The 19,277-nt window shown below is 33.4% G+C and overlaps 1 protein-coding gene across 1 annotated transcript in view; it reads right to left on the reverse strand.

Annotated features, from left to right (window-relative positions):
- Positions 1-19,277, reverse strand: part of LOC104863410 (histone demethylase UTY) — a gene marked incomplete at its 5' end in the record, with an annotated part of 86,387 nt that overhangs the window by 54,975 nt on the left and 12,135 nt on the right. Inside the window, 6 exons of the mRNA XM_010625783.2 lie at positions 4,750-4,864; positions 6,566-6,714; positions 7,280-7,354; positions 7,441-7,505; positions 17,850-18,055; positions 18,815-18,920. Of these exons, the coding sequence (XP_010624085.1) occupies positions 4,750-4,864; positions 6,566-6,714; positions 7,280-7,354; positions 7,441-7,505; positions 17,850-18,055; positions 18,815-18,920 (716 nt within the window). The remainder of the gene's footprint in view (positions 1-4,749; positions 4,865-6,565; positions 6,715-7,279; positions 7,355-7,440; positions 7,506-17,849; positions 18,056-18,814; positions 18,921-19,277) is intronic.

Here is a 19,277-nt window from a genome sequence, read left to right on the forward strand (position 1 = left end):
ATTCAGACGGTACACATTTTTCTGGCATGCAGACTACTAAAGTTAGCGGGGTGGGGATGGGTCAGGGAAACTTCCACTGAGATTTCAAAAGAAGGTTTAGGCAGCCAGGCAAGGAAAGCTTAAGAATATATAACATTAGCTCTGGGAATGAAGGTAAGGAAACACTGGGACCACAGGAATTCTAGATCCCAGTAGTATTGCAGGTCTACTGAGGTAAGCAACAGATTATGTGTGGAGTCAGCCTGGGAGAAGTCAAAGTCCTTTGGAGCTCACACTTTATCAACATGTGCCAAGCATGGTAGATATAGGGCTGTAGAATTTAAGGTTTGTCCTGTTGTGTTCTGGTCTTCCTTTGGTCTGATTCTTTTCTACTCCTTCATTCCTCCCCTTGGGAATACTATAGAATGTTTGCCCTTTGCCATTGTACAGGAATTATGTAACCTGATTTTTTCACAGAGGTTCACATTAAAAGTCTATTCAATCTCAGAAGGACTTCAATTTCTGAAATATTTTGCAAGTATTGATGTGTTGAGGAATTGTGTTTTCATTTCTACACAAAATAAATAGATGCATGCTACACAAAATTATTAAATTATTTTTTTTATTTGGAGATTAAGTATGATTTAAAGAACTACATTTGAATGTCAAATTGTAAAGGGATGATTGTGATGATTAATCCTGACACTCTGAATGGATTAAGAAATACCAAGTAGATTGTGAGGCATGCTTCTTGGCAAGCCTGGGTGAATAATGTTGGCATTACTTTCACTACTATATATATACAATTCCTCACTTAAGTAGCTTTGCTCCACCATGCCTTCCTACCATCATGCCTTGCAGCCTGCTATTCAGGTACCAAATCCTCTGAAACCAAGAGTTAAATTAAAACTCTTCCCCTTTAACTTGGGGGTGGTGGACATTATGTCTGAGCTACAGGAAAGATGACTAATACAGTAGGCATCCCTAAAAAGCAAGTGATGAGGGAGGGTTATATCAAGTCACTTAAATTCTTACTAAAAATCAGTGGCAGAATGGCAGTGGTGATAAAAGCAGAAGTCAGACTGTTCCTCTACTGCTGAAGCAGATCCAGAAGCAGAAGATAGATCAGGGACATAATGTTATCTCTATGTGGTTTTAGAAATTAGTTAACTATAATGTGGTTGATAAAAATAATCAAAAGAGCTTCTTTTATAAAAGGAATACCCCCGACATATATAACACATATAATATATATGTTAGCACTGCAAATGGCACAATGTTTAATTTTTGTTTTAATTTTTTTATTAGTATACATTTATATTCTATAACAACTACAATTGTTGTAAGAATGGTTACATGTACATAATACAACTCAACATTTTTTTATGGTCCCATTTTCCTCCATTCCTTTCTGCCTCTATCTCTTGAAGCCTCCAGCCTTGCTAGCATTTGTTACTACTTGATTTCTTGATAATACCCATTCTTTCTGGAGCAAGATGGTATTTCATTGTTAACTAGCATATCTCTAATTGCTAACAATGATTAAAATTTCTCATATATTTACTGGCTATTTGTACTACTTCATCTTATCAGTGTCTATTCATTTCGATATGCCTTTTTTAAAAAACTGGGTCTTTTATTTGGGTGATTCTAATTTTTTAAAGTTCTTTATATATTTTAGATACTAGTCCTCTGAGAATTACTGTAGCTGGCAAAAACTGTTCCTGATTCTGAAGGATGTCTCTTCTATTTATTTTTTTCTTTGTAGGGCAGAAGCTATTTAATCTGATCCCATCTACTGACTTGTAGTACTATTTCTTCTATAACTGAGTTTTGTTCAGCAAGGCCATACCTACATCTCTGTCTTCAACAGTTTTACTTATTTAATCATCCAGGGTGTTTCTGTTTTAATATATAGTTCTTCGTCCATTTTGATTTTAAATTTAGTATATAGTGAGATTTTGGTCTAGATTCAATTCTGTGCATGTGGATAGCCAATTTGCCCAAGACCATCTATGAAAAAGGTTCTCTTTCCTCCAGTGTGCGTTTCTTGTCCTTTTTTCAAGGATCAACTAGCTGAATGAGACTAGGGTTGTTTCTGCATCCTCTACTGTGTTCAGTGTATGCAAATGTTCCTTTTTGTGCCTATACCATGATGTGTTTTATCACTGTAATTTTGTAATATTACTATAAATCCAGTATTATGATGCATCCTGTTTTAAACTGTAGCTTTACTCCTCTACTTTATATTACTCCTATTACATTTACTGTAAACACACTGACGTATTCCATAAAAAATTTAGTGACACATTTCACATCAAATTTTTATCAAGAAGAAATTTATATAGTAGAAATATTTCTAAAGATTTACTAATGACCTTTGCTTTTTTTTTCTTTAAAGGTGTGAAAAAAAGGTGTTTTGGGATTATCTAAGTGCACTCTTGTTCTTTTCCATCTCTTTTCTCCTAGGAAAAAACAACAACAAAAATTCAAGTGTGATACTGCATATAGCACTCTTAAAAGGCTGAGGCAAAAGGTTCTCAAATTCAAAACCCAGTTAGATAACTTAGTGAGAATCTACCTTAAAAAGAAAAACTAAAATAAATAGACCTACAAATTTAAACAAACCAAAACAAAATGACTGGGAAAGTACATAGGGCCTGAGTTCAATACCCCGAGTGAAAAGGAGAAGACGTGAATACAGGTTTTCTTAACCTAACTCTACAAAAGGCAGACAATTAAAGGAAAAAACAGTTTTCTCTAAATTTTAAAGAGTTGTGATATAAAAAAATTGAAGACACACAGAAAAGACGGAAGGAAGGAAGAAATGGTGAAGTTACAAGCACTCCATATAAACCTTAGCCCCAATTTCCTATTTACCATACATATTTTTTAAAAGAGAGAAAGAAAGCAGGCAAGAAAGCCAATGACAGCATAAATGTATTTTTTCAAATTTCAAAACAATGATTTATCTGTATGACTATAAATTAACTGCCAAAATCATCAATTTCAGGAAAAATATTCCATGTTGAAAATAACATTATGATGAAAAAATTTTAAGGGCATCTGGTATTTCCAATAGTTAGAGTAATTCATATATTTAACCTTGAGGTAGTTGAAATAACTTGCATTTTAATCACTTCCAAGACGAAATTTCTGGATACTAACTGTATTTTTCAGAACTATCTTTGGCTTTCAAGAAAGCTAAGCTTTGATAATAGTCAGTTCATACTCAGATATAATGAACAAAAGCATTACTTAAGTGTAAAAAGTATTATAAATCATAGCCTCATTATTGTAAGAAATGTTTTCTGTACTCAATGGAGATTTCCCATATTACATTTGTTTTTCATTTAAGCTACCAATTTCTAGGTACAAAAAAAAAAAGTTTAAATTAAAGTGTTTACTGCTAAATGCTAAACTTTACAAAGCTTCTCTCTGAAGATGAAGAAAACAAATTACATATCACAGAAAATTTTGCTGTATTAAAAGTTCTCAATTTGTGTTAGTACAATGCACTTTTTACCAAATAAAATATACTCATTAAAGAACTTCAAAAAGTTTAAAATACCAGTTATTCTTAGGGATCATAACAGTGTACCATGTATTCCAAAAAGGTGTAAGAAATGATTTTGAGTATTTTCAGCACAAATACTACATAAGATCAGATATTCAACCTGAGTTGAGTGTTATACAATGTAGGAATGTTTTTAAAAATCTGAGATGTTTGGATGTCAATCACAAAATTTTTTTTAATTTAAAAAAGAAAATACTTAGCTAGGGATATGGCTTGGTGGAAAAACAACTTCCTGGCATCGGTAAAGACCTAGATTCAATTATCAGCATCCTCTACTTCCCCCTTAAAAAGTCACTTGGTGGAATATATACATGAACTGATTTTGAAATAAATCTCACATATGAATAATGAGAATTCTACCCAATTTTTATCTTGAGTTGTAAGCGTATAATATCTTTGTGATGTACCATTTTTATTTTCTTTTTTCTTTTTTTGGTACCGGGGATCAAACTTGGGCCTTGCACTTGCGAGGCAGGCCAATGAACCACTGAGCTAAATCCTAGGCCCTACCATTTGTATTTTCAACTATTCTTGTTATTAATTCTTAAAAGTTTATGGAATTGTTTTGTTATTAGACACTTATTTTAGGCTAAAAACAACGTAAGATTAAGTTACAAACAAACTATATGGGCAGTTAATTTTAGAATCTGTGCCTTTTTCCCCCCCTAGCACTGGGGATCAAAGTTGGGATTTTGCTCTTCCAAGGTAGGCGGCAGAATCACTAAACTCAATCTCTGGCCTAAATCTGAGCCATATTTAAAAAGAACTATAATAAGCCTTCTCTCTCCTTGAAAGACATTTATAAAAAATTTTATTCACATGTTAATTTTTATATTATAATGAAAACAATTGTATAAAAACAATTTTCTGTCCTTTCAATTTATATCTATTGCTGGGCCAGGGATTTAGCTCAGTGGTTCCACACCTGCTATGCAGGACCAAGGTCCTTAGTTCAATACCTGTTACCACACACAAAAAAAAAATTGTATCTACTGCTCTTAGAAGTTAATTTTACTGCATTTTTAATTAAGTACATTACATAACATAAACTTTGAAATGAAATTACTTAAAATTGCTGCTGAGCAATTATGTAAACACTAGCAGCTTCACTAAAAAAATAGTTTTGTAGTTTGTTTTTCACAACTGATTTCTCAAAATGATATATTAAAAAAGAATGTAGTTCTGAAACCTACTTTTCACAGAAGTCGTTCAGCACACCCCAGTAATCTTCTGGTACAACAAACCATTCACAATCACCTGGACCAATATTAATGTTTACAGAACAGAAGTTGTTCTTCTCTTGGTGACCTGAAAAGGAAAACAAAATGACAGCCATGTGTGTATTATATATTCAGGGAAGAAATGTCCTGAAAATAACTGTTAGATTTTAAGAAATGAGTAAAACTCCGACCTAAAACAAGGACAAAAATCAAATACTATTCTATCATCACTGATTACTGCTTATTCTTCCATAAACCACTCCTCAATCTCAAAAATGTTATTTAAAAAATTAAGTTAGGCATTGTGGCTTACACCTGCAAACAGATATATCCCTCTGAGAGGCTGAAGCAGAACTGTAAATTCCAGCCGAATCTGGTAACTTTATCCAGTTAGTGAGAATCTAAGTCAAAATTAAAAATAGAAAAGGTTAAAGTATAGATCAGTTTGAAGACACTGGAATTAAGAAAGAAATGAGAGAGGAGGTGAATGCAAAGCACGTCCAAAGAAGGAAGACAAGGGGGAGAAAGAAGGATAAATACTTCTGTTGCATCTTTTAAAATGTTTAAATTTAAAACTTACAAAGACAAAAAGTGAAGTAAAGCTTATATTACCATAATCTCACTTTGAAGACAAAGAAAACTTTTTAAATGAAAATAGTACAATGCTGTTTTGTACACTTTACTTCCTATGTTTTCCAAAATAAATACAAAGATAGATCCTCACATATTCCCACATATGTTTGGGACATATAATTTATATGCTCGAACTAACAGTTTCCAAACTTTACTGAAAGTATAGAGAAATTTTTCATACTTACAAAACTATCTATGCAACTGTGGTGCCTTACAAACAAAGGTGCACCTAACACGTAACTACAAAGAATTAAACTGTAATATTATTAGACACAAACAAAATATCAAGTAAAGTATCTAATAACTCCATAAATCACTTTCAATTACTCTGTCTAAGAAAACATGCTTCCTAAATGTATTCAACATCAGGTAGTACCTCCATATAAAGACAGATGTTCAAAGATTTTACAAAATAAATTTCATATTAAAGGCCACTTTTGCTGATGTGGAATGCTGATTCTGAACATAAATTAATTGAAATGTTACTTCCTCATGCATCAAAATTCCATTCTTTTCATTAAGAGACAAAAATTGTGAAGTATTTTTTATTTTTATTGAGTTTTCCGGTTTTAATTATAATCCTACTGAATATCCTCAGTTCATTCTCTTGCTTTTCAAAGGAAAATGATTATTTCAAACTTCTTTAAAGAAGAGTTTTCTGACTTCAATAATAGAAAAGCTTTGACATTCATTTTTTAAATGAAAAGGAGAGTTGACCAGATAATAGTATATGATGTATTTTAAGCAGTATCAGTGAATGTTTTATTGTATATGTTTCATATAAAGTAGTGCATGATATAATATGATTCTCGGACACATTGTGATGAAAAAGTGGAAAATACTGTAAGCTATCAGCAAGTGGAATAAAAATTTATTAACACTAATTAAATGATTTTCAGTGTCCTTTCCCAGTTTAATTTTTTCTGATTTTATACACACACACACACACACACACACATGCAAAGAATTTAAATATCATTGTGAAACAAATATTCAAGCTTATTTAGAAAAATTATGAACACCTTCTATGCTATGAAAAACAACTTTAAAACTGTTCTAGCTTTCTTGGTTATAAATGAGAAATTTTTTGTTTATCTTCATTTTGATTCAGTTTACTCTTTCAACTATACAAGATAGGTTAGTTCATAAAAGTCACCTGGTGTTCTACTCCCTGGAACTTTCATATATAGTTGAACTGTATTCATGCCCAATATGGAATGGCCAACATGGCTTAGAAGGTTTCCTGCTGACACAACACGCACAAAAGCAGGAAGTTTAGTGAGCTCATGTAACTGCAACTTCCATCTGCAATAAAATAAGTTGTAAGAATTAACCAGATCCTCAAAATTCTTAAGCTCCAATCAGAAACAGTTACACCCATAAACATTACCATAACAACCAGAAGTTTCATTAGTGTTAAATTTTTTCCAAGAATAAAGTCCTAAAACAGAAATTCCTGAAATACATAGAACTTTATAATCTAGTAAATTAAATAAACAATTTAATAGCTATATTTTAATTTGCAAAAATTAAATTGGATTTTTTTCTTCAGTACAAAAATACCCTGTATTTTAAAATAAGTTTGGAATGCTAAATTTTGGGGTTTGGTTTTGTTTTGTTTTTGAGACAGCATCTTACCAGGCAGTTCAGGCTGGCCTTGAACTCATGGCAATTCTCCTGCCTCAGCCTCTCAAGTACTGGGATTATATGGGTGCTGTCAAGATTTTTAACTAAAAATTTTCTGTAAATATGGGCAGAGTAAAGAGACAAAAGACTAGGCAAAGAAAAGAAGAGGCAACCAGTTTATTGCCAAACCTGTAAACCCCTCTTATTTAGTTCATAGAAACAAAAGGTCATCAGGGAGACTTACTTTTTGTTATCAGAGAGGTCAATGTTGGTCCCAAATTTTATAGTTTTAAAAGGTGCTTTCTTTTTCTTTCCAGAACTTAAAAAGGAAAAAAAAAGAAAAAAGACAAAATTAAGCCCATGCCTACAGACAAAAGTACAGATTGAATACTAAAAGTTACTTACTTATCCGAAGAGGTGGATTCATTATCTGAATATTCTTTTAGTTGTGTTTTTCTCTCATTTTCTTCCTACAGATTAAAATAATTATTCATACTTAGCAATCTTTAACACACTAATTCTATTATAAAAATATATTAATAAATCATCTCTGGAGAAGTAATGTCTGTGTGTATGTGTGAGTGTGAGTGTGTGTGTGTGTGTGTGTGTGTGTGTGTGTGCATGTTTGTACTGGGTATCGAACTCAGGTCGATGCTTGTAAGGGAAAGGAACCACTGAGCTAAATTCCCGGCCAATGTGTGTGTTTTTACAATTAATTCTTAATAAGTGCGCCCACTAAGAAAAGCCCATGTCCTGATGGCTTCACTGCTGCATTCTACAAGACATTTAGAGACAAACTACTGCCAATACTCTTTAAAATTTTCAGTGAAATTGAACGGGAAGCAATACTCCCAAATTCATTCCTGGAAGCAAGAGTTACTTTGAGTCTAAAACCAGAGAGAGACACAACCAAAAAAGAGAACTACAGGCCAGTCTCCCTAATGATCCCAGATGCAAAAATCCTCAATAAGATAACGGCAAACAGGGGGTCATCAAGAAGATCATACACCCTTACCACATCGGATTTGTCCCAGGGATGCAAGGATGGTTCAACATATGTAAGTCGATAAATGTAATACACTATATTAACAGAGTCAAGGACAAAAATCGTATGATCCTCTCGATAGATGCAGAAAAAGCATTCAGCAAAATTCAACATCCAATTCATGATAAAACCCCTGCAGAAAATTGGAATAGATGGTCTTTACTTCAACTTGATAAAGGCTATCTATGAAAAAATAACAGCCAATATCATATTAAATGGCCCCAATTAAAACCCTTCATGCTAAAATCAAGAACAAGACAAGGATGTCCACTATCACCACTCCTGATCAATATAGTCTGGAAATATTAGCCACAGCAATTAGACAAGAGAAAGAAATAAAAGCAATAAAGATAGGAAAGGAAGAAGTTAAACTATTATTTACTGATGGTATGATACTCTACATAGAAGACCCAAAGAACTCTGCCAAAAGACTTCTAGTCTTAATTGACACTTTCAGCCGAGTAGATGGACACAAGGTCAACACTCAAAAACCAGTAGCCTTCTGGCACACAAATAACAGCCTCACTGAGAGAGAAACAATTCCTTTCACGGTAGCGTCCCCAAAAATGAAGTATCTAGGAATCAATCTAACAAAGGAAGCAAAAGACCTCTACACTGAAAACTACAGCACTCTGAAAAAAGTCAAAGAGGATATAAGAAAATGGAAAGACATCCCCCCTGCTCCTGGGTAGGAAGAATCAACACAGTGAAAATGGCCTTACTTCCAAAACTGCAATATAGACTCAATGCAATCCCGATTGAAAGTCCAACACTATACTTCACAGTACTAGAGAAAATAATCCAAAAATTCAGTTGGAACCAGAAAAGACCTAGGATAGCAAAACCCATCCTAGGCAACAGAGACGTGGCAGGGGGCATCACAATTCCCAACTCAAAACTGTACTACAAAGCCACTGTGATTAAAAACAGCATGGTACTAGCAAAGAAAAAGAACCGAGGATCGGAAACAACTCCAGGTGTACTCAGCTACCTCAACTTTGACAAAGGAGCCAACCATCCTCAGAAAGATAGCCTCTTTAATAAACTGTGTTGGAAAAACTGGATTTCAACTTGCCAAAGATGAAAACTAGACCCTTCTCTTTCATCATGCACTAGGGCTAGGGATTTAGCTCAGTGGTTCCATTGCCTGCCTCTTTCATCATGCACTAAACTAAAATCCAAGTGGACTGAAGATCTAAATATTAAAACAGAAACTCTACACTTGCTGGAAGATAACTGAGGCAGAATTCTCAAAGACAATGGCATAGGAAGACTTTATGCACAAATCCTCAGTAGCATGGGAACTACCACAAAGAACTGACAACTGGGACCTCATCTTATTGAAAAGATTCTGCCCTGCAAAAGAAGCCACCAACAGAGCTAAGAGACAACCTACAATGTGGGAAAAACTGCTTACCAGCTGCTCCTCAGACAAAGGACTGTTATCTAGAATATATGAAGAACTCAAAAAATTCAGGCCCCCAAACGTAAAGACCCAATTCAAAACTGGGCACCTGAAATGAACAGATGTTTCTAAGACAAAGAAGTAAAAGCAACAAATAAATATAGGAAAAAGTGTTCAGCATCACTGGTCATTTGAGAGACGCAGATGAAAGCAACACTGAGATTCCACCTCACCCCACAAATGGCTGCTATCAAGAAATCAACCAACAACAAAGGTTGGCGCTGGGTTGTGGGGAGAAACAACCCTTTCTTCATTGTTAGTGGAAGCGCAGACTGGTGCAACCACTATGGAAATCGATATGGAGATATCTCAAACAACTAGGATTAGAGGTTCTGTTGGACCCAGCCATCCCTCTACTGGCTATCTTTCCAAAAGAACTGAAAGAAGCATACCACAGTGATACATGCACACACATGTTTATAGCAGCACAGTTTGTAATAGCTAAATCTTGGGAACAGCCCAATTGCCCATCAGTCAGAGACCGGATAAAGATGATTTGGTTTTTCTATAAAATGGAGTACTACTCAGCCAACAAGAATGAGAAACTAAAGTCATTCATAGGAAAATGGATGCATATTGAGGCCATACTCTTAAATGAAATAAATAAGACACACATGTGTAAATACCAAGTAGCTTCTCTGGTATGAAAAACTAGAAGTGTAGGATCCAGATTATATAACAAATAAAGTGAACTAGGAAGAAATGGGCTAAAGGTGCAGGGGAAGTGGGAAGGGTAGGGGAAAGGAATTAAGGGAAAAGAAAAAACATGAGAAAAGGAAAAAAATGGAAATAAAGTCTTTGTAAATAGGGGAGGGTGGGGGAGGTGAAGGGAGGGAAGGAGTATGGGGAAAAAGTGAGAACCAAGATCTGTCATGTAAAGGTACAAGATCCCAAAGATGAATGTAACTGTACTGTATGCTTTAAAAGTACCAATAAATGCAATGAAAAAATTTTTTTTAAAATTAAGACTTTAGGGCTACATTTCACAGAAAGTATCTTAAATTATTCTATCAAACAAATATGAAATAAAAGTCAAAGACCAGTGACACTGTACTGAATTTCTTATATTATAAAATTACTATTGCAAAACTGATTTAGTCTAGCAACGTTTCTAAATGAAAAAGAAATGAAAGTTTAAAGGATGTCAAGTGAATTTGAGAGATAATTAAACTAACAAATTATCATGAAAAAAATCTGTAAAAAAATACCAAATATCTAAGCCACTCTTTAGTGTTATCCTTAGACTTTGGCAAGAAGAAAATCTATAGATTTTTACATTTCTTCCAAGTAAAATGATAAAATCAAAAAATTAAGGATTAGTCATTTGTCTATGAATTAAAAGTTGATTATAATGTTGGCATATCATAAATTAATAGAAGTACTGTTTCTACACAGATAAATTCATACTTATAAATGTACATAGTTTAAAAAGTTAAGACCCTCTAGATTTTCATTTTGTTTAGTTACCTTTTCTTCCCTGTTTTAATCACATTAACAAAGTTAAGAATTTATGGAATTTCTGCAAATGAAAAATGATGACACATATTAAACAAAATATTTCATTATCATGAAGAACATCAAAATGTTTAATATAGAAATGTGTAATATTCATTTAACATGGGTGAGACTATGAAAATTTAAAAAATTAAATTCAATTTCAGCCTAATACAGAAAAATAAGCATAAAATGGATCTATAACCTAAATATGAAAGGTACAAGAAGAAATCATTTGTGTAAAACTCAAATGAAATCTGTAAAAGCATAGATTATATATTTTTAATATTTATAATTTTAAAATCTAAAAAAAGCAAAAGAAACAAACTCTTAAAATCTCCACTTCTGAGCAAACCACTTAAAAAAAGAAAAAGAAAATACTCAGAGTAGAAAATATTTGCACATTTAATATCTGCCAATAAAACTTTAATAAGAATTTGTATAAACAACACTTATACCTCAGTATTAAAATATAAATTGGGCTGGGGATTTAGCTCAGTGGTCTGGTGGCCTGCCTTGCAAGCTCAATCTCCGGTACCAAAAAAAAAAAAAAAAAAGCCCAGTTAAAGAAATTAAATGTACATTTCACCTAAGAGGATATATACATGGACAATATTTCAATGAAAAGATGCTTAATGCATGACTATTTGAAAATGAAAGTCATAATCAAAATGAGATGCTACTTCACAATCACGTGGATGGCTAAAATCAAAAGAAAATAAAGTAATGGAGTGGAAGGAAAAATGAAACTCTCAAAATCAATGCTCAAGGACTGGCATAGTGGGGCCACAGCTGTAATCCTAGTGCTTGCAAGGCAGATACAGGATGATGACAAGTTCGAGATCAACCTGGGCAATATAAATTGTTAAACAGCAGCCTGAACTACACAGTGAGACTATACAGAAGGAGGAAATACTAATTAATTAAGGCTTAAAAGGTAAAATGTTTAAAAGTAACCTGACAGTTCTTTTAAAAGATAAACTTTGGTATGTCAAATAATTTAGCAATTCCCAAGAGAAATAAAAGTATATATCCACACAATACTTGTAGCACTGATACGTGGTACAGGACCAATTAACTTTTTAAACCTTTTTGTTTTGTTTTTGTTTTGTTTATTTTTTCAGGGGAACATGGTCTCATCAAACTCACAGCAATCCTTCTGCCTCAGTCTCCTAAGTGCTGGGATTACAGCATGCACTACCATACCTGGTAACTTTTAAACTTTTATACAAAAAGACAAACAAATAAAAGACACATACTTATGGTTATGACATGTTTACATGTCCCACCAAAGTCTCAGGTGGTCGTGGTGGGGCTTTTTCAGAGGTGGCTGGATGTAGAGTATAATTTATGGTTAAGGGCAGTGAGATTAAGAGTGTGAGTTTTATCAGGGTTTATAGCTTGGATACAATATAAGCTATACAAAGAGGCTTGCTGCTATTTACATGTAGTAGATCGTACACTTGCTTGCTTTTGCTATCTTCTGCCTGTCATGAACTTTGCCCTCTGTGATGCCCCTCTGCCATGCCACTTTGCCTTGGAGCAACACAACTACTGACTGAAACTCTCCAAATGGAGCCAAATAAACTTTTCCTCCTTTAACTCTGTGTGTCAGGTATTTTGTCTCAACAACAAGAAAAATGTCTAAGATTAAATATACATATATATATACATAGATAGATATAGATAGATAGATAGATAGATAGATAGATAGATGCAGATATAGAGATATAATTATCTTTCCATTTAGATGGACATACAGAATATAACAATAGAAGTATACAGATACAGACAGGCCCTCAGTGCTAAAACAAGCACTGTTGAGCAGAAAAAAACTGATGAATCGTAGGTTATTTCATTTAAGGAGTATAGAAAGAAATAAAGAAAGGTGACATCAGTTAGAATGGTGACAATGAAAGCAAGAAGCTTTCGCTGTTTTTCTATGGAAAAAATATTTTTAACTACCAGAATTAACCCTTTAAAATTTATATTAACATATCTACAAGAATACAACAAACATCCAAGAGAAAGTTATGCGAAAATCACCAAGAAATCTTGTGTTTTACTTGCTCTTTTCTCACTACCTTTTCAACACAGCAGTTTCCAGTTTGCTCCCTAAAACTAGAGGAAATGAAGGGAATTGCATAATCCATCTAGGGACTGGAAAGATTGGTCTCTTTTTAACTAATACAAATAGTTTCAAATACTATCCCCAAAACTGAAGAGCGGGGACAACTTATTAACTAGTTCTATGCCACGCAGCTTTATTTTGAAAAACTAGTTGAAGAAAATACAAGGTAGTTATTATAGGCTAACATTTCTTATAAACAGTAATGAAAAATATTAGTAAGTTGGATTCACCAACACATTAAAGAAAAGACTATATGCCAAGACTTAAATCAGCTTTTCTCCTAAAATGAAAGGATGGTGTATTACATGAAGATCAATTAATTTAATGCCATTAAAAACATAATGGAAAAATTAAAACACAATCATTTCAATTGATGGTTAAAAATAATTTCAAAAAATTTCTAACTTTCCATTTGTGCACTGAGCACAATACAGTACTGGCATAAAAATTGACATGTATGTGCTAAGTGTGGTGGTGCATGCCTACAATCTCAGTACTTATGAGCCTGAGGCTCTGATAAGCACCAGGTGTAATGGCATATGGCTACAATCCCAGTACTTATGAGCCTGTGGCAGGAGGATTGCCATAGTTTGAGACCAGCCTGGATTGTGTAGTGAGTTCAAGGCCAGCCTGAACTACATAGTGAGACCTTGTCTCAAAAAACCAAAAGATATTTAAAGTAGTAAAACAATACAGAACCCAAAATTATAAAACTTTGCATTTTGTATATATGATCTAATGATTTTTCCAAAAGAGAACCACACAATTCAATAGAAGAAAAGTTAGTTTTTCCAATAAATGCCAGAAAAATTGGAAATTCACATGCCAAAATATTAAATTGCTCCCTTATCTTAGAAAATACACTAAAATTACATCAAAAATAGATTAAAAGACACCAACATAAAAGCTGAAAGTATAGAACCACTGGAAGAACATGCAGGAAAATGTTTGCGACTTATAATTTGACAATGATTTCTTAGACATTACTAGCACAGAAAATAGGAAAATTAAATAAACTGAGCTTTATAAAAAACTTAAAATAAGTATATCAAGGGAACTTCTAAGAGAATGAAATGACCACCCCCAAAATGAAAAAAATAATTGCAAATCATGTATGTAATAAAGAGTGAATATTCAAAATACATAACTCCTAAACTCAACAACAAAATAAAAAACAACCTAACTGAAAAATGGATAAAGGATGTGCTTTTATCCAAAGAAGGTATACCAACAGTTAGCAAATGAATACATGAAAGATACTCAACTTCACAATTCATGAAGGAAATGAACATCAAATCCACAAGATGGTTTCCCATGTGTTAGATAGATACTATTTAAAAATCAAAATATAAATGGTTGCCAAGAATGTATAGGAATTAATTAAACTTTACGAACAGCCAGTGAAAATAAAAAAGGGCAGTCTCAGTCAGAAGCAATGGGGTTCTCAAAGAATTAGGCATATAATTTCCATAGGATCCAGAATTTTCACTTCTGGCATCAAATCAGTGGGACCTAAAACATACATTTACTGACAGTTTTCACAATAGTAATTATTCCTGGTAGCTAAAATGTAGAAATAACTAAAATTCTAACAGTAGATAAGTATATACAAAGCTTTAGTTTGAATATTAGTAAATTACTATTTAGCTCACTGGTAGAGCACATGCTTTCTATGCATAACTTTTTGCTTGAGTTATAGAAATATCCAGTGTTCACATCAATATATATAACACTAATATTAAAGAGGTAAAATGTTGAATTAAAACTAATTTTAAACACTTTCAGGAGAACAGTGAAATTAAAAAATCACAAATACAAAACTTTCAATTTCTATAGATGTTAAGCTACAGAACTTTTGAGTTTTAAAAAATATATTTTATGAAGATTTACAAGAAATAAGAATAGTTTTGTAAGAGTAAGATTTCAGGATGCTTTTCATTTGATACACTTCAAATGCATATTTAAGTTGAGGTCATGTGAATCACAAACAATTCAAACAAATATTACAAAAATATATTTAGTAGCTTCATTTGTAAAAGAATCTAAAATCTCTTATTTTAAAAAACCTACGGAAACCATTATTTCCCATTAGGAATTTTAATAACCATTACCACGTTTAAGAATTTTTTTGCTTTTCAAGCCTCCATATATTTTGTGACATTTGTACTTCTGCAGCCTCATTCTACTTCTCCTTTGAAATGTCCCTCTAACATGCTACCCTGCCATACACTAGCCCAATATGGAATAAACCCTCTAAAAAGTGTGAGCTAAATATCCTTTCCTTCTTTAACTTTGAGTATCAGGTGTTTTTGTCTCCACATTGAGAAAAGTAACCTAGACAGGTATGCAATGGAGTCATATGATATACAAACAGGTAATGAAAGGAATAATCAGTATACAGGAGCTTTTAGTCAAAACTAATAAAAAGCTAAATAAAATTTTAGAAAACATGAATAGCTCATTCAAAAAATCATTATCTTACAGCAAAGGGTTTTGATAAAAAAAATCCAGGAGATTAAAAGTATATTGAAAGTATGGGGAGCAGAAGTGACCAGTGTGAGGACAGAATATTAGAACTACTAGACAGTGATCCCACAAAGAACAACTACTCAAAGGAATCTTAAAATCCACAATACAGAAATGGATCCAACAGCTACTAGATGACACAAAGAAGACTACTCTAAGAATATCTAGAGTAAGTGAAAAATTAGAAGCTACAAATGACATTAAAAAAAAGTACACAAATATAATGACAATATCTGCCAAATATAGGGAAAGAAATAAGCATAGAGATAAATGAGGCATAAGAAGCCCTAATAGCCATGAACAAGAGAAATTCTCCACATTAGAAAATACTCAAGGTATCAGATGTGCATAACAGATAAAGCAACAAATCAAAGTTAAAAACATTGCAATTATTGCAGACTTCTCAATACAGATCACATCATATTAAATTCTTTTGCAGCCGGGTGTGGTGGCTCACACCGGTAATCTCAGCACTCGGGAGGCTGACGCAGGAGGATCGCTGTGAGTTTGAGACCAGCCTGAGCTACATAGTGAGTTCCAGGTCAGTCTCAAAGATAGTGAAACCCTTTCTCAAAAAACAAAAACAAACAAACAAACAAATAAATAGATTCTTTTGCACAGCAAAGGAAATCACAAAAGAGCACCCCACAGAAAATGTTTAAAAAAAAGCCAGTTATTCTTTAGAAAAAGGACAAATACTTGGAAGATATAAAGACACACACACACAAAAAGGACTGCTAAATTAAAAAATCTAATAAAAAAACACAGACATGTGAAATGAACACACAATTCTCAGAATAAGAGGTACAAATGGCCAAAAAATACATGAAAAAAGTGATCAACATTTCTGGCCATTCCAGAAAGGCAAATCAAAACAACTCAGTTTCTATTTCACTCCAGAAAGAAAAGCTGTATTTAAGAAACTAAATACCATCAAATGTTGAAGAGGCTGGGGAAACCAGTAAAGCTTCTTTATTGCTGGGAAAATAAATTAGTATAACCACTATGAAAATCAATGTGGAGTCTCCCCAAAATTCAAAACAGAAATTTCATTTAACCCAGCTCTTCTCTTACTAGGTATCTTCTCAAAAGAGTAAAAGCTATCATATTGCAGTACTCATGCACACCCATGCTTATAGCAGCACACTCATAACAGCTAAATCTTGGAAGCAGGTTAAATGTCTATCAACAGATGAATGCATAAAGAAAATGTGGTAGCTGGGCATGGTGGCGCAAGCCTGTAATCCCAGCACTTGGGAGGCTGAGGCAGGAGGATCTCTGTGAGTTCTGGGCTACATATGAGTGCCAGGTCAGTCTCAAATATATAGTGAGACCCTCTCTCAAAAAAAAAAAAAAAAAAAAAAAAAAAAAGAATATGTACTCTATACACAATGGAGTACTACTGTCATAAAAGATGATAAATGAGTCATCTGTAAACAGACGTATCTTGAGGGCATAATACTAAGTAAATCAGACACACAAGCTTAAATATCACACTACTTCTCTTGCATGAGAACCCCAATATTTTATAAATGAAGGGCAAAATAAAAGAGAAAATAGCAAGATGGAGCTTTGGTATATGGAAAAGGAACTAAGAGATGAATGGGGAGGAGAGAGAGGGTGGAAAATGAGATTTTTAAAAAGAGGATAGGGAGGTTTGTGAAGTCATATGTACATACACCAAGTCCTATGAGCAATGTTATCAGCATGTACTATAAATCAAACACACACACACACACACACACACACATGAAGCAATCCAAGTGATGGAGTATGGGGAAGGAGAGGGGAAGGAAAGAAAAGGGATGACGGAACAGGAAGAGGAAGGAGAAGGGGGAGGAGGAAGTATAGGGAAAAAGAAGGGGAGTTTGTGAAAAAAAAAGGACTTTAGAAAATTATGTGCATATAGTAACTCTTCACAGTGGATGTAATGAAGATACACTATAAAATGTAGTTAAAAGTTCCAAAAATAAGCTGATAACTTTATTTCTCTAACAACAATGTTTTATTTTCTATAAGCCTGCTTAAATTTTTAGAAGTTTAATAAAGTATAATTACTCACAAAACACTAACAGCATATAACAAACAGGTACCTATAAAAGTAATATGTTGTATTACCTGGGAAGGGACAGAGAGAAGGTAAACAGACTTACTCTCAGTGATTCCTGAAAGGAGGAGGCCTGGTATTGGGCATATTTAGCAATTGTGGTAAGAGATCTATTACTTTCATAACGCCAGATTTTCTTTGTTCCAGTGGGATCCCAGTTTTCATCTGCAGGTTGCAACAACTGTGTCCTTACTTCTACCATATGTTCATTGTTAGCTTCTACCAAAGTTTTGGTAGAGAAAAGTCCAAGATCTTCATAAATAAATAAATTTCATTAATAAATAAAATTGCATTCAGTAATTTCAACATATTTTATAAACATATGTATTGCATTCCAGCTTCTCTTGATCAGATAGATGTGAGTCATTTATTACAAAATTGCTGTCCCAGATTTGATCAATATGATATATATAGCCAATGGAATATGTGTGGGGTTTATAAGCAGTATTCTGTGTACCTCATATTTGAAGCTTTTTCTATGATATCACCTAAAGACATCATGTTCTACATCAAATTTTAAATTAAAGTGAAATTCCACAGAAGTTATCAATAACCAGGATCTTTGCAACATGTACTTAAAGATATGAACACCTATTTAAAATATGAAAATTTAAAAAGCATTAATAAGAGACATATGTAGTAAAGAGGAGATAAAGGAAAAAGAGCTACAAAGAGGGAAGAGATAAAGACAGAGGGACACAGATAACATTAAAATATAATTTCAAAAGGTTGAGAAAAAATGGAGTTCTAATGTTCTAAATTTAAAAATCATAAAAGAATGAAAAGATAGATAACAGGGAGCAGGGAGTAGGTCCTTCTTAAATGAGAAGGGGATCCAGAGGTGGGGTGGGAGAGTCATTTGGCAAGTGAGTGAAAACAGGAATTAACATGTGCTATGTACATGTACAAATCCAACTGAGGAGTGTGAAAGTGATGTACTCCAAATATGCACTTGTAAAAAATTTTTAAAGATTAAAACAAAGTTCAGCTTTTTTTCCCCCTAAAGCTTACCTAATTTAAGAGCTCCAGCAAGGCCACGTATTACTGTAACAGGATTTTTTGGATTTGTACAAAATTGATGCAGTGGAGGAAAGAAAGCATCACGTTTATTTTCCAACTGTAAAGTTAAAATTTTTTTTTAGGTCTCAGGAAAATGACTAAACATTATAAAGCAAATCAATCACTTTCTCATCAATCAGCCAGTTAAAAAGTTATAATGGGTCTTATTTATTAAAACAGTGTAGCTACCAGCGGGGCGTGGTGGCACACACCTGAAATTCCAGCACTCGGGAGGCTGATTCAGGAGGATCACTGTGAGTTCGAGACCAGCCTGGGCTGCATAGTGAGTTCCAGGTCAGTCTCAATTACATAATGAGACCCTGTCTCAAAAAAAACCAACCCCCCCAAAAAAAACTATATAGCTACCTACTACAGAATTTTATAATTAGAACATTCAAAATCCTGTGGAGACAAT

The sequence above is a fragment of the Fukomys damarensis genome, unplaced genomic scaffold (genome assembly GCF_012274545.1).
Source record: "Fukomys damarensis isolate Sample0158 unplaced genomic scaffold, DMR_v1.0_HiC HiC_scaffold_40, whole genome shotgun sequence".
Taxonomy (NCBI): Eukaryota; Metazoa; Chordata; class Mammalia; order Rodentia; family Bathyergidae; genus Fukomys; species Fukomys damarensis.